An 18,136-nucleotide genomic window follows, 5' to 3' on the forward strand; every position below is an offset into this window, starting at 1 on the left:
CGATCTGGGTGGAATTGTTTGTTGCCAGTGTCCTGAGGTGAAGAAATGTTTGCTCATGTCCCCTCAGTAGGTGGACATTCTGCTTCACCTGGCTGTGTTTACTGGCTTCAAGTTATAGAACATAAAGATCTTTGGCATTTAATAGTATATAAATCAAACCACTTTGATTGGACTGCTTTGTTTCAAAGTAGTTCTACTTTGTGGTAACCGGGAGTTTGCCTCTATAACAATGGGTAAAGATGTTTGCCGATGTTTGGGTTTTCTACCCAGATAATCATAGCAGGACACATGAAGTCAAGAGACTATAGGACAGATGGAAGCAGTTATACACCAGAGGGTTATTACCCTTACATTAATACTCTAAACAGGTTTGTCTAGTTATAGTTAAAAGGCTATAAAGGTAATTTTCCTGACAGGTATGGTGGTACAAGTCTGTAATCCCAGCACTCAGGAGCCTGCTAGAGTCTTGAGAAGTTTGAGGCCAGCCTGAAATACAATAGGAATGCAGGCTTGTGTCAGAACAAAACTTTTCCTGCTTTTTTTGAGTTCTGTAATTTTCCAGTAGGCGATGCTAATCTGATGGCTTTCATTTGTGCTGGGATAAAGGCATGCACTGTGCCACTCGGTTCACCACCAGCCTCTTCACAGAGTCAATTTTAGTCAACTACTGAGAAGCCAGTCATCCTGAATAGAGACGACCTCTTCGGGCCAGGAAGTAGATACGGCTAAGGAAATGGAAGTCAGCTCCCGTGGCAGAGGAGGCCTTAAGGCTGCATAGCTCCTGAACCCCAAAACAGTAGCCATTATTAGCTTTACCCACAGCCTATTAGATGCTGTTCTAGCAAAAAGTGCCTTTATCCCCTTTTCTCAGGTTTTAGGTTATAAATTCAAAAGCAGTAAGCTTAAAAAAAAAAGTCTTTTATTTAAAAAATTCTAACTTTTAACATGAATACATAAATAAGGCATGTTCTGGTTTAGACTGTTTACTGGCTCAGGTCTAGCTCTGTTCACATAAAGGTGTCTAGAAACTTCACCTATGGAGTTTGGCCTCTTGGGAAAGGATTTTTACTGTACTGGAAGGAAGCCAGCTGCAGCCGTGCTTTGAAGCGCTCAGCTTCTAGTTCCCGGAAGAACGCATCGTCGTCGCTCTGCGTTATCAAGTGCTGCAGCTGCTCAATTTCCTTCTCCATCTTTGCTCTCAGCTCCCTCTTCACCTTGTGTAACGTCTGAAAGAGAACTCAGTCGGTCTGAAGTGGCGACTCTTATCCAGGCCCCCCTATTCTTACCCCCTGGCCCCCCGACCTCCTGCGGAGTTTGTAGTTTACTGTCCCTTCCGAGACAGAGCTGGTAGCCAGAGCCATCAGGACTTGGGAGTAGAGACGGACTCTGTATTCTCTCCACTTTTTTGACGTCACTAAAATACTTCCTACTTCCTTTTAGGTTAGGAATACTTCCTAATTCTTGTGCTGTTCATTGTTACCTGAGCCTGGGATCTCTGTCTTGCTTTGAGTTCCTGGCGTCCCTGTGAGATGGCCTCTGCCAGCAATGAGAACTAGGAAAGAAAAGCCAAGTCTTGCATCACATCGCAGTTACTCTCAATACTCCATCTTAAATCAAAGTGGGACCAGGGCAACACACACTGCATACTGTTTCACATACTGCCTTAAATTTGCCTTAGAAACAGTCAGCCTAGCCTGTCTGGTGCTGCGACACTCGGTGCTAATTTGCATATTTGCCAGCAATGAACTAAGCCACGCTGACACTGATGGAGTGGCAGCAGCAAGCCTACCTACCTGGTCCTTATAGTAGTTTTCCATCGAGTCCAGCTCGTTCTGGTGCTGTCTCTTTTCTTCGCTGCGTTTCTCCTTGGCGTAGTTTCTTAGGTCTCGTAGTCTTTGTTTCTGAATTTGTAAACCTTCTTCAAACAGTTTCTTAAAGATCTGTCGGTCATTTAATCATAAATTATGCTGCATTTCATAAAGGCTTTCCAAAATGACAGCTTTCTTCATCATTCACATACATAAAATTAACTCTTAAAATATGCATACACTGAGCAGGTTTCAGTAGACTCAGAATTGTGTAACTCTCCGCCCAGACATGAAACCCATGCCCATCAGCACCACTGCCCTTCTCCCTGCCTGTTGTTTGCCTGTTCTCAACACCGCCTCAACCCAACATGCTTCCAAGGTCAGATCCCGTACAGACAGAGCTGTCAGTTTTTGTCACTCTACTGTGGGAATATGAATTTTGTTCACAAATTCTTAAACTGAGAGGCATGGACTCTTTTTAGCTGTTTTGGTGGTTATGTGGGTACACACACACACACACACACACACACACACACACACACACACACACACACACACACAACCATAGCCAGCATTCCAGTGCCTTCAGAAGTATTGCCAGGCATTACAGAAGCAATCGCACCACCCTGCTAGCCCACCAGCCCTGCATGAGTGCTCCCTCTCCGTGTCCTCAGTTCTCTGTTTTAGACCTCCCTGATGGGGGTGGGGGTGAGTGGTGTCCTGTGATCTTCCACTGAAGAGTGTGCTCAGCACCCTCTCGTGCACCAATGCTCACTCCTTACTGCCTTCTGGAAAGATCTCTGAAGCATCTACATGTGTAACACAAGATGGGAACAAACGTTTCTGCACCTCACTGAATACTCAGTTGAAGGTGAGGGTCAGCATTTGGGCAGCCACCATAAATCAACTGATCTAGAGATCTGGGCATGCCCAGTTGTCTTCCCTTCATAAGGTGGAGTTCTGGATAAAAGACTACTGCAAGTCACTTAACCTCCCAAAACCATAGCAGTATCTTCCTCAAGAAAGCTTTGGTTTTATTTAATCCAGTTTAACTAAGATCAAGTTTTACTATGAAAATAAAATTTGTCAGTAATTTGAGGGTTCTCAGGCTTTGATGAGGCTAGGACAATCAGCGTGGTAATTCCTTGCATGCCCTGCGTCGCACAAGCACACCTTAACTTCTGTTGTCTGCAGTTTGCTTCCAAACCCTCAGAGCAGCCGTACTGCAGAGCTTCTGCCAGAGGTCCGAGGAGACTACGGCTGCCGGGGAACTGCGAAGGCTAAGGGTGGACGGGGATGCACAGCGGGGCATCGTGCTGTGAATGACTGCCAAGCACAAGTCCTACCTGCATGTGGGCCTTGGGTTTGGATTTTGGATTCAAACTGAGGTAAGAGCTGTAGACTAAGAAACTGTTACAAAACACAAGTTCCCCTTAGCAGAGCCAGACAGACCTAGAAAGGCACATATACCATTTCCTCCCGGGTTCTCATCTTCATCATTTTTGCACGTAACTGAACTCTGTAGTCGTCATAATATTTTCGGGCACGAACACTTTGATGACGATTTTCTTTTATCTTTGATTGGGTCAACCTTTGTTTGTGAATTCGGTCCTTGAAGTCTTGCTAGGGAAGAGGGGAAGAAGGCCAGCAAAAGGCCAGCCTGAGCATTCATTCTCATCCCCCAAGTCCCCTAAAGACCACTGGTCCACACGGGTTCTTCAGCCTTTGTCACTCCATCCCCACAATCTGGAGAGCAGCACTGACAGTCCCACTGTGCAGAGGAAATGGGGCCCTGAGTGCTAACCCTGAATACAGGTCCCATCTCCTGTCTATCGGGCCAGATGTTCTTGACTCAGTGAAGATCCACAGGCAATTTTGGAGATGGCTTTTTAGAAACTATTTCAGACTAATATTTCCATGGCTTATCCCTATTCCCAGCTAAGGGTCTGTAAATAACTTCGGCAGGCTGACTTCTGCCCTTTCCTGTTACCATATTAACTGGGGATGTAAGGATGGTTTCCAATCCAAATTATAACAAAGCTGCTCTCTACCTGGGGTCTGGGACAACAGCACTAACTGTAAGCAGCCACATGGTCTGTGAAGGCAGAGACAGAAATGGGATAAAATTTCAACTCTGCCTTTCGTTCATCAAAGAGAAAGGCAGGCAATTCATATCATGTCTGAAAGCTTGGGTTTTCATCTTAGAAAATGTCTCTCCTTTGTTACTATAAAGAAGGGAAGAACAGCCATGTGGCAGGGATCAAGAGTTCTGCAGCGAACTGCTGGGTGTGTGTTCTCAGGTCTGTGTCCGTGCAGTGTGGGATATGTTTTCCCCATGGGTTCTGAGTTAAAGCCTGAGATGCCCACCCCCACAGGCTGCCCAGCCGTACGGATAAAGAACACGGCACTACTCAGTTTGTTCTTGACATACCAGTCTCTTGTTATGGTCATACTCTTTCTTGACAAGAGCGGTAAGGAGGTCGTGCCTTCTCAGGGCTTCTTCTATCTTAAGGAGAACACAAAGGAGGCGGTTAGCCATGCTGGAGAAGGACAAGCTCTCTGTGTCAGCCTCAGGCTTGGGCAGAGCTTACTTCGTCCTGGAGTTTCTTCTTGGATCGGTTCTCTCTCTGTGCTTCCCTTCTGAGCTGCTCCACCTGTGCCATCTGCTGCTTCCACATTTTGGTCAGAGTTGGGTCAGAAACATAGAGAAATGGAAACTGTTCCAGCATCAGGGACAGCAGACTGTGTTCATTTACTTTCACTGTGAGGAAATGAGAGATGCTGTTAATCTGACCAGCTCCCTAAAAGAATTCTCAACCCCACCTGCCTGCTAAACTAAGCTAAGCTCAGGGCTGTGGTGCTGGTCCTAAAAAGAACCATCTGGATGGAGTGTACTTTTGTATCCCACCTATTGAGGATGAAAAGCTGGAAAGTTCTGAGTGTAGCCCTGAGTTCATCCACCCTCCTTAGCAGCCTCGGCCTGTCAGCAAATGCTTCCTGTGTGTGAAAGGAAGCCACCTCAGCATGCTTGCAGGCATATGGTTAGGAGAGAAAGGTCCCTGATGGGAATAGTTGGAGGCTGGCATTTCACCTGACCTTGCTTCCTTACAGCAAGGCTCTACCTCAGGAGAACCAACTGTCAGCACATAGGGCAGAGGAGGCCATCTGCTTTCTTGGAGTGTCACTTGCCTTCTACCAGCTTTCCAAAACCAAATGGGGCAAGCAACAAAAAAGGGCGACTGGAATGGGTGGGAAGAGGCTTCTGTCAGAACAGTAGAGCCCTGGTAATTCTTTTGATGTCCACAGATGACTATAAGGCGCCTGGTTTAGGAGTCAGGTTCCGGTTACAGAAACCCAGCCCTATGGTAGTAACACAAGAAGGGGCTTTTGCAGCTAACTGGTGGATGCCTGTTTCCACCAGCCTCTGGAATGTGACATTTGTGCCCCGAGGCTGCCTGCTGGCATCAAGAACATCGGAGGCCCTTACTCGGAGACGCCTTGCTTGACTTCAGGAGACCACCTTTAGGAGTCGGAGCTACAGTTTTTCTGGAGTAAATCTTCTGGACCTGACTCTGTTTTGTAGTTCCTTTAGCGAAAGCTTCTTTGTATGACTTTTCCTTAGAGGTGGATGAAAAGGACAGAGAAAAGAGAGGGGTCTACAAACACATGATCCTCTCAGACCACACACTGACAGACCGCTGACTCCCAACCACCTTCTAAACCTTAGTTTTCTCCAACAAACTGGCCTTTTCTCCAGCTTCGGTAACCACAGTGCATACGCTAAATACAGCTGCTACTGAATGTTTTATGTGCTGGTTTCTTTGACAACCTTTTCTAAGTATATTAAAAGAAACTCAAGCAATTCAAAGCATGCTTTTATATCTCCCGCACCTCTGTCCTGCTTTCACTGGAGCATCCGCAGAAGCATTTCCCATTTCCAGGGAGTTTGGAAACCACTTTTTTTGTTTGTTTGTTTGTTTGAGACAGGGGCTATTTAGTCCTGGTTGTCCTGGGACTCAAAATATGGACCAGGCTGTGACTCCTGGACTTAAACCACACAAGTCCTCTGGCTTCGGCCTCCTAAGTGCCGGGATTAAAGGTATGCCCAGCTGGCAACCATCTTTTGAGGTGCAGAAAGCAAGGACTTGGGATTCTCAGTCAGGTACACAATGCTGGGATCCTGCCTCCTCTTTGTCAACTAAATCTATTTTAACTCTTTACAAACCATAAAAAAGAACCTTTAAGGCCAAAGTTTAGGACTGCAACTTTAGTCCTCTCGTATCTGAGCTGGAGGAAATCTTGTATCATGAAATGAAGCCCTGCCCTCTCCTAAGAGCCAATGACTGTCCTTCTCACTCTTTGGCATTCACCACAGGTGGAGACTTTTACCCACTGTTTCCTCTTCCTCCTCCCTTATCCCTCGAAGTCCAACGTTCTCTTGAACTTTGTTTTTTCTTAGTTCCCGTTCAAATGCTTCAGTTAATGCCTGCAAAGAATAAGGCCATACATGTAACACAGCTGTCTGGATTCCTGTTCTAAAAATATCAAGTCCACTCACATTTCCTAAGTTTCTTTCAGGATGCTTCATAAAAGTACATCGTGCTAACAGACCCATAATCGGTACATACACGAGGCTGACTGTGATGGTTTTTCTCCTTATTTTCACAGGTTTTCTGATACTCCTCTGAGTGGAAGCTGTCTATGTGGTTGTGTTCCTCAGACTCTCCCCACCTCCTGGCCTGACACGGGGTCTCTTAGTGACCCTGGAGATCAGAATCCAGTCCTCACGCTTCCACTCCAAGCACGTGCCTATCTCCCCAACCCCTGAGATGGAACTATTTTACGTCCTCTGAATTAACTCTAGTTTTCACCATTGTAAATACTTTATAAAAACTCACCATGCCAGGCAGTAGTGGTGCTCACCTTTAATCCCAACACTCAGGAGGCAGAGGCAGGCAGATCTCCGAGATCAAGGCCAGCCTGGTTTACAGATCGAGTTTAAGGGCAGGGCTACAGAGAAAATCATCTCAAAAAACCAAACTAAAACAAACCAAACACCCCATCACTACCTCAGACAGATACGTGAATGGGGGAATACCTTTGCATGGAAATGGTGTGTGTCCGTCCCTTTAGATTTGTGTTGCTTTTTTCTCTCTTTCTCTGACTGACTGTGTTTGTTCACTGAAGATGGCGACAGGGAATGGGACCTGTAAGGTGCCTTTCTGTGCATAGAAAACCCTGCAACACAGAAGTCATTCACCATTAGTTCCTGACACCCAGAAATGCTAAGCTGGAAGCTTTTAAATCTTAAAAAAAAAAAAAAAAAAAAAATCGCCAAACGTATTCTTTCTAATATGCAGTCATGTGCTTAGTCATACCAAGCAAACTGACGTTACGGATGAGAGAGGTTAAGTGCTTGCTGTTTATGCATGCGTTAGCTCCCCAGCATTCATGTAAGAAGCTGGGTGTGACAGAGCATCTGTAACTGCAGCTCAGTGGCCGGCCACCCTTGCTGTATTTGTGGGTCCCTGGCTCAGTCAGGAGAGCAGGCCCAAAATAGAACATGAAGAGGACTTGAGGAAGAACCTGATGTTGGTCTCTGGCCTCCATGTGCATACACATACATGTCCACAAACACAAATGCACACACCCATATGAACCCACACACACATACACACGTGTTCATAGGCATTGCATATTCAACTTTGGGTTGAATTCAGGCTGTGGAGCGTATGCTATGTATAAAGTTCTATGGAAAGTAAGTGCCCTTGGTTGGGAGACAAGTGACTTGTGGGCTTTGCTTTTACCTGTGTAGGTGGATGGAATGCGAATCCATACACAGCAGCCTATGGTAAAAGGTTCCACAGCTAAGCACTGAGCCCGTCTCTCACGGGCAGTAATACTCATGTATGTATTCAGATGAATGCAGTAGACCTTTATTAACAGACATTTCCCAAGTAAGGTCAATAGGATAAAGTTACAGGGAGTGTGCGTGCATGTGTGCGTGCGTGCGCGCGCGTGTGTGTGTGTATGTATATATATAGTGTTAGCACAGATTTTAAAAAGAAAACAATAGTGCCTGTTTAGACAAGTAATATATAAGCTGTGGCATACAGAACTATCAGCAAGAACAATCGTAACCTGAGTTTGCTATTCTTTCTCATCCTCATATAAAATGAAAATTAACACGGGGAACTCCTTGGCCAGTTCTCATGGACGCCTCACTCTCGGCAGCTCTGGTTTGTACCTGGCCTCGGCTTCCTTGGTCCGTACTCCATGACGCCGTCACTGTGCTGCGATAGCATCTCCTCGTTTGCACTGTGCGCCTCTTCATCTCCAGCTCCGCCATCTTTACCATGAGCCTCGCCTGTCGCTCGATCGCCCAGTGCAGTTTTTAACATCTATGGAGAAATCCTTTCACTGTCTGTCCTGGGCTTCAGCAGGAAGTGCAGTGTACAGTAGTGGAGAGCAGCCTTCTAAAGGCCGTCTCTGAGCGGCACCACACCAGGCTCGCGGAGACCGAGGCCTGCGCCTTACACCTACACCTTACTTCACCTGCTTATGTAACGAGATCTGAGGTAGGGGTTCTTTGTGCCAACCACGCAGGCCTGGACCTCATATCTGCCTATCTCAGTGTCCTCGGTGCTGGGAGGAGAGGCACAGGGAGAGCCAGTTTTATATTTAACATTTCAAGCATGGGTAGACACACTTTTGATCTCAGAGGCAGGAGAATCACAGCAAGTTCAAGGCCAGCCTGGCCTGTGTAGGAAGTGTGAGACTATGTAGTGAGGCTCGGACCTCATTTTTTTTTTGTTTGTCTTTTGAGCGATCAGTGCTATAGACACTCAACTTCAATAAATTTTCCAGATGTCAATGATTAAGAACCTTTGATTCTTTCTATTTTATGCCTCATCAGTCTTTGGTAACAAAGGTGTATAGATACATAACTAAAAATTACTGGTTTAATAGAATTACATTAAGAGATTCCATTTCTATCAGGACCTGATAAAATTTAGGTAAGTCTATGGATGCCATGTTCAGTTATAGAAGGAAGGCAGAGTGCCATTGTTTATGTCCTGCTTGACTTGTGGACTTTTTTGGTTTTCAGAGAGGATTGCTCTATGTGGCCCAGGCTGTCCTGGAACTCAATCTGAAGACCAGGCTTGCCTTGAATTCAAGAGATCTGCCTGCCTCCAGTAGTGGGATTAAGAAGCATGCTCCTCCCCTACCACCAACCCAACTTCTGGAACTTTTTAACAGAGCCCAGAGCACAACTCATCTCCCAACACCTAAGCCTAGGCTTCACCTTCTGCTGGGAGAGCAGAACTTTCCACTGAAAGGCTAACCACAGAAATCTCAACCAAGATTAAAAGACAAGACTTGCCCAGTCGAGTTCGGAGAGCCGCTGAGAGAGTTTCTCTGACATGGCATGCAGTTCCTGTTCTGTTAGCCGCTTCCTGGCCTTCTGAGAGAAAGGTGGATACTCTGAGGGGGCCACAGCTCTGTTTTCGCTTCTGTGATAAAGTGGCCGCATGGCGATTAACTTGTGAAATATATACTACTTATTTCAAAATGACTGTAATGAACACTTTAACAAATACCTCATTATGGTTCCCAAAAGCTAGAATTTTATTTTGACCCTCTATTTTTTAAAAAAGTTATTATTAGGGGGAGTGACTTGCCACATGGATTCTAGGGATCCATGTCTGGTCACCAGGCTTGGGCAGCAAGCACCTTCACCATAAGTGATCTCGCCAGCCCCTTCCCTTCACTTTTCAATCCCTTTACAGCAGACTGTAAGTGCTGAAGCCCACAGCAACATTACCTTTCTCCTTTCAAAAGCCTCCTTGTCTTGGAACTTTCAGTCAGATCTAGATCATCATCTGTTTCCTGATCATCATCTTTACATAAGGTAGAAGTTAAGAAAACATCACCTGGTTCCTATTCAAACAGAAAAAAAGGTTGTTTGAGAAACCCAGAGATGGCTCAGGCGTGAAGTCCCTGCCACTCAGTGTGGGGCCTGAGTTCAGTACCGAGAGGCTACAGAAACTGTCCAGAAACACTGGGGTGGAGCCCTCCGTAACAGAGATGCTTAACCTTTTTAATAGCTTATTTCTTAACCCTAGAGGAACCCACCTAGAAAATCTCCCCGTTTTGGAGATCAGATGTCATAGCTGGTCTGGAACTCACAAGGTAGCCCAGGCTGGCCCTGTACAGAGCCCTCTGTCCCTGTCTCCCAAGTGCTGAGATAAGGGTGCCTGCCACCATACCCAGACTTTATACTCTTGTTTTTTTGAAAACCTTTTAAAGTGAAACATATGTGTCCCATCTACTGTCACCCGAGGGAGGAGACAGCATGTTTCTAGAACCACAGGCTCCATTCCACCAGCCCCAAGACTCTGACAAAGCTAAGTTCTCCTAGCCCCACCCTTCCCCCTCCTCTGAGCGGAAGCACAGTGTAGACGGATGCGCACACAGGGCTGTCTCCTTGTGTGTCTCCTTCCCCTTTCCTGAGCCAGGCTCTCACTGTTTCTCTATGGAGACCTGTCTGGCCTACAGCTCACTCACTAGTAGACCACAGAGTCTTAACCTCGCAGACCTGCTTGTTTATCCCCTGAACACTGTGATCAAAGCTGTGGGACCCATCCCTGGCACTGCCATTCCCTATGGCTCTACCCCAGCACGGATATGCCTGGTTTTTCCAGAAAGTTCATGGACAAGATGACAACATGAAAAAAAAATTTTTTTTTTCAAGCAAAGAAGAAACAAACGGGGACTGGAGAGATGGCTCAGTGATTAAGGACACTAACTGCTCTTCAAGAGGTCCTGAGTTCAAATCCCAGCAACCACATGGTGGCCACAACCATCTGTAATGGGATCCGATGCCCTCTTCTGGTGTGTCTGAAGACAGCGACAGTGTGCTCATATACATAAAATAAATAAGTCTTAAAAAAAAAAGAAGAGGGGTTAGGGATTTAGCTCAGTGGTAGAGCGCTTGCCTAGGAAGCACAAGGCCCTGGGTTTGGTCGTCAGCTCCAAAAAAAAAAAAGAAACAATAGGCCAAGACAGTAAAGTAAGTGCTTTATGTAAAATAGTAAGGATATGTGATCGTTCTTTTCTTTATGCTTTGTAAGTATTTAATTACAGATATACAGCTCAGGGCCAGACACTTTTCGCTTGAGTTCAAATTCTGATTCTATAATTGTGGCACAGCCTCCAACGAGGCATTAACTTCTCTAGATCAGCTTGCCCTCGGCAGTCAGTGTCCACTCCACAATGTTCTGAGGATAAAGCCTACAGAGCACCCCGACTGTGCTTGGCACAGACCAAGCGTCCTGTGGCTGGCTCCTCTTCCTCATCCCTGTCTGCCTAGGTAAGAGCACACAGGGAGCTACAGACGCCATCTTCTTTTCTTTTACTTTAAAAAGCATTTACTGCTGGGCAGTGGTGGTGCCCCCTGTTAGTCTCAGTGGAGGCAGGGGCAGGTGGAGCTCTGAGTGTGAGGCCAGCCTGGTCTACAGAGTGAGTTCTAGGACAGCCAGGGCTACAGAGAAACTCCATCTTGACAAATTAAAATAAGTTATTCATTTAGTTTATTATTTCGTGTATACAGGTGCTTTGCCAGTGTGTATGACTATGCAACATGTGTGTCTACACAGACAGGGGTGTCTGATCCCCCAGGACTCAAGTTACTGAAGTTGTGAGCTGCCACATGGGTGCTGGGAGTCAAGTCTGGGTCCCCTGGAAGAGAAGCCAGTGCTCTTAACCACCGATCCATCTCTCCAACCTCAACTTGTTTGTAAAGACAGGGTTTCTTACAGCTGAGGATGAATGTGAATTTCTAATCTTCTTACCTCTGCACCGAGGATTGGGTTTACAAAATGTTGGGGATTTATCATAGGTGGACATTCTACCAATTAGGATACATGTCCAGCCTACTGAGGTAAATTTAAGTCTGATGCACCGTTATTCCCAGCACTGGCGAGGCAGAAATAGGCAGATCTCTATGAATTGAAGGCCAATTTAGTCTACAGCACAAGTTCCTGGCTAGCTGGGGGGACTACACACACAGGAAGGAAGACTTTGTCTCAAAAAAAAAAAAAAAAAAAAAAAGAAAAAGGAATAAGACACTTAGATTATTTATTATTTACTTATTTAATTTATATTTATTTAATTTACATCTGTTCGCTGTTTACGAATGAGAGAAAGGGTCTCGGTGTATAGCCCAACTTGGCCTCAAATTCCCAATATCCTCACCTTAGCTTCCCAAGGGCTGTGACTTGAGTGTGCGTCACTGTGCCTGGCTCAGACTTGATTAATATACCTGACGACCGTTCTAGCAGAGCCCTCTTTCAGTAGAAGGACTCCTGGGGCTGGGACTGTGTTTGCTCAACACATTCATTTAAGGCTCTAGGTTCAATCACCAGCAGTGAAAATCACTAACATATGAGCTCTTAGCCAATTACAAGCAAACCTTTCCGCTTACCACAGAAGGTGCCATGTGCTCTCCAGAAGTCGGCGTAGACAAGTAGTGACCTGAGCAGAGGTATTCCTTGCCTATGGGACAAGGCGCTCTCCGCTCAGGAGGGTGGTAGGGAGGATGTAAGGGAATGGCGGCTCGGATCGGCTCGCCGAGCTTCCTGGCACTCGTAGCCATGTGTATAGGAGGAGCTTCTTCTGCGAAGAGAAATTAAGTGGGCCTTAGAGTGGAGTCCCTGAAAACAAGTGGTTTTACACATGCACAAGCACATTCACACACACCACAGGGATGCACGTGTGAGGTGCAGAAGATGGAGCTCCGGCCTCCTGTGCAGGCCCCCGCCATCTTCCACTGAGCGACAGCCCCAGGCCAGGATGACTATGAAATTGGTTTTGTTTTTGAAAGAAGGTCTCTCTACTAGAGTATCACTGTCCTAGAATTCACTCTATATTCTAGGCTGTCCTCAAACTTTGCACAGCAATCCACCTGCCTCAGCTTCCCAAACGCTGGGATGATACCATCAGCCACTGGGCTCAGTTTAGGACTTGTGGTGGTTTAAATATGCATGGCGCAGAGAGTGGCACTATTTGGAGAGAAGGCCTTGTTGGAGTGGGTGTGTCACTGTGGGTGTGGGCTTTAAGACCCTCCTCCTAACTGCCTGGAAGCCAGTCTTCTCCCAGTGGCCTTCAGATGAAAACAGAACTCTCAGCTCCTCCTGCACCATGCCCGCCTGGACACTGCCATGCTCCCGCCTTGATGATAATGGACTGACCTTCTGAACCTGTAGGCCAGCCCCAATTAAATGTTGTCCTTATAAGAGTTGCCTTGGGGTTGGGGATTTAGCTCAGTGGCAAGCGCAACGCCCTGGGTTCGGTCCCCAGCTCCGAAAAAAAGAAAAATGAAAAAGAAAAAAAAAAGGGGGTTGCCTTGGTCATGGAGTCTGTTCACAGCAGTAAAACCCAAACTAAGACAGGAATATATTTATCTTTTTAAGGATTTACTTATGTTATGTATATAAGTAGCTGTCTTCAGACACACCAGAGGAGAGCATCAAATCCCATTACAGATGGTTGTGAGCCACCATGTGGTTGCTGGGAATTGAACTCAGGATCTCTGGAAGAGCAGTCAGTGCTTTTAACCACTGAGCCACCTCTCCAGTCCAGGAATATATTTTTAATTTAATTAGAACAAGAGCTCACGGACTGGCGAAAGGGTTCAGCAGGTAAAGGTGCTTGCTGCCAATCCAGATGATCTGGGTGCAACTCCCAGGACCTAAAGTAGGAGTTTGTGCAAGTTGCCCTCTGACCTACATACGGGCACTGCAACATGTACACACACACTGCTGCAGGTAGTGTCAAGAACTAAACCCCCAGCACAACTCACCTTCTTCACACGTTGGCCCATTCTTGAACAGGAAACTTGATAAGCCAGGGTTCAACATTTCCTCAGGCGGCCTAGTGCCTGAAGTTGAGGCTTTTCTAGACCAGAAATTCATAGAATTCTGGGCACCTTAGAGAGAGAATATAAAAGCTAAAGTTTTAAACCATCAGCAGAGTTTATTAAATATATTAAAAGCTTACAGGAACAACATGTTCAAAGATGTCCCAAATGCTCGTGATACCAATTACCTCCAACAACTGTGAGACAGGAAGAGGCAGCACCCACGGCCTGAGCGCAGTTTTCTAAGAGCTGCGTTGCTCTGCCTTAGAGAATGGCGCCAGGGATGCGGAAGTGCTGCTGGATGAGATGGGCTGTGGCTGGGACCATTACTAAAACGGATGGTTTAGGACTGAGGCCTAAATTAGATGTCTGTGAACACGGACGACTGTTATCTGACCTATCTGTCTAAATATAAAAGGAAGGTGCGCTTTTATCACAGGAAATTCAAACACTACACCCCACTGTTCTTTGTTTTTATTCATTGTCTTTAAGTTTTAATTACAATTCTAATTTGGGGCTGGAGAGACAGCTCAGTGGTTAAGAGCACTGACTGCTCTTCCAGAGGTCCTGAGTTCAATTCCCAGCAACCACGTGGTGGCTCACAACCATCTGTGATGGGATCTGATGCCCTCTTCTGCTGTGTCTGAAGACAGTTACAGTGTGTTCACATACATTAAAAAAAAAATCTTAAAAAAAAATTTAGTTTGAATTTTTTTCCTGACTGAATTGATTCTCTGGAGCTCTGTGTCTAATCTGAAAACAAGTAACATGATGTATATCCCACATTAGAGTGCTTGGGGCCAGAAGGGTTTACAACTTTGGAAATAGGCTTATACAAAATAATCTTCATTAGAGGGAGGACCCAATTCATTCATGTTTCATACATGCCTTAACATATTTACATATTTTTAACATTTTCATACATAGCCTCAACTTTTTTTTTTTTTTTTTTTTTTGAGACAGGGTTTCTCTGTGTAGCCCTGGCTATCCTGGAATTCACTATGTAGACCAAGCTGGCATCAAACTCACAGAGGACCTTCTCTCTCTTCCTCCTGAGTGCTGGGATTAAAGGCATCCACCACCACATCTAATAATTTTTTTTACTCTTGATTATTTTATGTCTGTCCGCGATTTAGAGTTACTACTGCTGTGATGACACACTGTGGCCAAAAGCAGCTCGGGAAGAAAAGGTTATTCCGCTCACACTTCCATCCCCCAGCTCACCAGCCAAAACAGGAAAACAGGAACCAAACAGGAGCTGATGCAGAGGCTATGAGGGAGCGCTGCTTACTGGCTTGCTCAGCCTGCTTTCTTATGGAACCCAGGACCACCAGCCCAGGGATGGCTCCACACACAATGGGCTGGGCCCTCACACATATATCATTAAGAAAATGCCCTACAGGCTTGCCTAGAACTTAATCTTAGGAAGCCATTTTCTCAATTGGGGTTCCGTCCTCTGATGACTTCTGTCATGCTGACATAAAACTAGCCAGGCACAGTATATAATATACAATTAAAATGGTCATAGTACCCCTGCAGCTCCCTACCTTCTTATATTTTGTTTATTTTTGTGCATAGGATACCATGGTGGCCATAAAAAGGTCTGAGGATAACTTGAGAGTTCTGTCCCACCGTGTGGGTCCTTAGATTAGAACTAAGGTGGTCAGACTTGGTGGCAAAGTGCCTTTGCTGGATGTCTGGATGAGTCCTTTGGCTGACCCAGGCTGAAATTTTCCACTTACAGTATGTCAGTTACTCAAAGTTTCAGATTTTGCAGTTAAACATTTTTCATGGCATTTGATATCACATTACCCATTCTGCACTCCCCATCCCTTCCCTCCTGTTTTTGGTCTGCTGCTGGAATGTAAGACTTCCCTCTAATTGGAGTGTTAATGCTGACAGAGACTACAGAGATGGCTTTGTCTAAGTGTCTCATTTCACACCAATGAAAATCAAACTTAAAAAAGGGCCTTGTCCAAAGCACAAAGCCAAGAGTTATGGAACAAAGCCACTAGATTCTCAGTTTATTGTACCTATTTCCACACTAGTGTTTCGTCGTTACATCCAAAAACATCCTTATTGTGGCCTTGGATTTTGCCAAGTTTTGAGACTAAAATAAACCAGAGTTTTACTGTCCATTTTATAGTCCGTGCTCACACACAGGCTGAGCGCCGTGAAGGTGGCTCGGCAGCCGCTCCTTTCCCAGTGTATCGCTAGTGCCCGGATGGGGAAGTGCGGCCTGCCTATTTTTCTAGAGCTCAGTTTACCTAAGGGACTGTAATTTTCCATGCAGTGTATGAATGCTGTTATAGAAATACAGAGAAGGCCATGGCACTGAACACTGCCTTAGAGTCTGACACGGGTGAGGAGGCTGGGTGATGGAACATGAACCTGCCAGTAATAGATGGGCTATGTGCTGGCTGAGGAGTTCCAACTGAGAGCAGGCTGGAACCGCGTACAACAGCTGACTGAGGGCACAATGGGTGCACAGCGGGAGCGTGAGAGGCGCTCTGTCTATAGATTGTTAGACACAGGCCTGAAGCAAACTTCCAAGAACATGAACTTGTTAGTGTACACCATGAACAAGTGAGTGACAATTAAATACTCCAATGGGGTAACCAAGCTCAAAGCTGCATCAATAATTTCTTATCTCATTTGTCTAACAGATTAAATGGCAGTTCTGCATGTACTGACTTGCTTTGGCTTTACCTGCTGTCTTAGTTAAGGTTTTACTGCTGTGAACAGACACCATGACTAAGTCAAGTCTTAAGGACAACATTTAATTGGGGCTGGCTTACAGGTTCAGAGGTTCAGTCTATCATCATCAAATTGGAAGCAGGGCAGCCATCCAGGCAGGCATGGTGCAGACAGAGCTAAGAGTTCTACATCTTCATCTGAAGGCTGCTAGTGGAAGACTCACTTCCAGGAAGCTAGGACAAAGTCCAGGCCCACAGTGCCACACCTACTCCAATAGGCCACACAACTCCAACAGGGCCACACCCTCTAATAGTGCCACTCCCCGGGCCGAGCAGAGACAAACCATCACACCTGCGTACAAGCCCTTGCTTCTCACACAGCTAGAATGCCAGAGAGCTGTTCGTAGTTAGTGGGCAGTGGTGATATGCTGTGACTCAATGGGATAACTTAACCGAAGCTCTATTCATCTTAAACTGTATGAGTCTATACCTTTGTGCTTGTGTGTTAGGTGACAACTGATATTTAGAGTTTGTCTACTCACCATTACTCCTTAGGGAGAAGGTGTGTGCAGTGTCTCCAAGTCTGATTATTTCCCCTGTGGACTCAGCTTCCTCTTCATCCCAGGTGGGGCCCAAAGCATCGGATGAGAAGGAGCACCTGAAAAAGGTCTCACTATGGCCTGCTCTGACCACAGAGCTACTTCAAACAGCGCCCACAGGTATGCAGGCTGCCAATCCTAGGTGCATAAGGACTGGGGCTCTGGTGTAGCCCAGTAACTCAGCACTTGCCTACCATGCTTAAAGCCCTGGTTTATCCCAGCACAGAAAGGGGGTGGGGTGGGGGATGAAAGGAAGATTTCCTTTTGCTGTTTTTCCATTTGGTTTTGACTGCTATATGCAAGATGGAAACAGCTTCATGTGTCAAAGATTAAAAAACACCAATGGGGGTTGGGGATTTAGTTCAGTGGTAGAGCGCTTGCCTAGCAAGCACAAGGCCCTGGGTTGGGGTCCCCAGCTCGAAAAAAGAAAGGAAAAAAAAAAAAACACCAATGGGTGGGGGGTGAGGTGGGGCCTGGAGAGATGGCTCAGTGGTTAAGAGCACTGGCTGCTCTTCCAGAGGTCCTGAGTTCAATTCCCAGCAACCACATAGTAGCTCATAACCATCTGGTCTGAAGACTTACATGCAGGCAAAATACTATATACTTTACATAATAAATCTTTTTTAAATAAATAAAAACAGCAAACCTTGGTGAGTCTAAGGCTGTGGGAGCCTTAGACGTTCACAGCAAATATTCTTTTTTTTTTATTTATTAACTTGAGTATTTCTTATATACATTTCGAGTGTTATTCCCTTTCCTGGTTTCCGGGCAAACATCCCCCTCCCCCTCCCCTTCCTTATGGGTGTTCCCCTCCCAACCCTCCCCCCATTGCTGCCCTCCCCCCAACAGTCTAGTTCACTGGGGGTTCAGTCTTAGCAGGACCCAGGGCTTCCCCTTCCACTGGGGATCTTACTAGGATATTCATTTCTACCTATGAGGTCAGAGTCCAGGGTCAGTTCATGTATAGTCTTTAGGTAGTGGCTTAGTCCCTGGAAGCTCTGGTCACAGCAAATATTCTTAAGGGCTGAGGACAGACTTGGTGTAGTACCAGTATCTGTCCGTCCATCTGTCCATCCATCCTTCCTTCCTTCCTTTCCTTCCTTCCTTCCTTCT

At 45.9% G+C, this 18,136-nt stretch overlaps 1 protein-coding gene across 1 annotated transcript in view; it reads right to left on the reverse strand.

Moving 5' to 3' along the window:
* Window positions 1–904: 904 nt before the first annotated feature.
* The window catches only part of Cep95 (centrosomal protein 95), a 28,417-nt gene continuing 11,185 nt past the window's right edge, over window positions 905–18,136 (reverse strand). Inside the window, exons 6-20 of the mRNA XM_032914044.1 lie at window positions 16,967–17,082; window positions 13,672–13,797; window positions 12,295–12,485; window positions 9,634–9,749; window positions 9,193–9,322; window positions 8,056–8,209; window positions 6,907–7,046; window positions 6,202–6,294; window positions 5,296–5,425; window positions 4,400–4,569; window positions 4,240–4,314; window positions 3,279–3,431; window positions 1,794–1,940; window positions 1,481–1,552; window positions 905–1,226 (exon numbers count right to left, since the gene is read on the reverse strand). Coding sequence (XP_032769935.1) covers window positions 1,035–1,226; window positions 1,481–1,552; window positions 1,794–1,940; window positions 3,279–3,431; window positions 4,240–4,314; window positions 4,400–4,569; window positions 5,296–5,425; window positions 6,202–6,294; window positions 6,907–7,046; window positions 8,056–8,209; window positions 9,193–9,322; window positions 9,634–9,749; window positions 12,295–12,485; window positions 13,672–13,797; window positions 16,967–17,082 — 2,005 coding nt within the window. The 3' untranslated portion in view covers window positions 905–1,034. The remainder of the gene's footprint in view (window positions 1,227–1,480; window positions 1,553–1,793; window positions 1,941–3,278; window positions 3,432–4,239; window positions 4,315–4,399; window positions 4,570–5,295; window positions 5,426–6,201; window positions 6,295–6,906; window positions 7,047–8,055; window positions 8,210–9,192; window positions 9,323–9,633; window positions 9,750–12,294; window positions 12,486–13,671; window positions 13,798–16,966; window positions 17,083–18,136) is intronic.

Source organism: Rattus rattus, chromosome 9 (genome assembly GCF_011064425.1).
Source record: "Rattus rattus isolate New Zealand chromosome 9, Rrattus_CSIRO_v1, whole genome shotgun sequence".
NCBI lineage: Eukaryota > Metazoa > Chordata > Mammalia > Rodentia > Muridae > Rattus > Rattus rattus.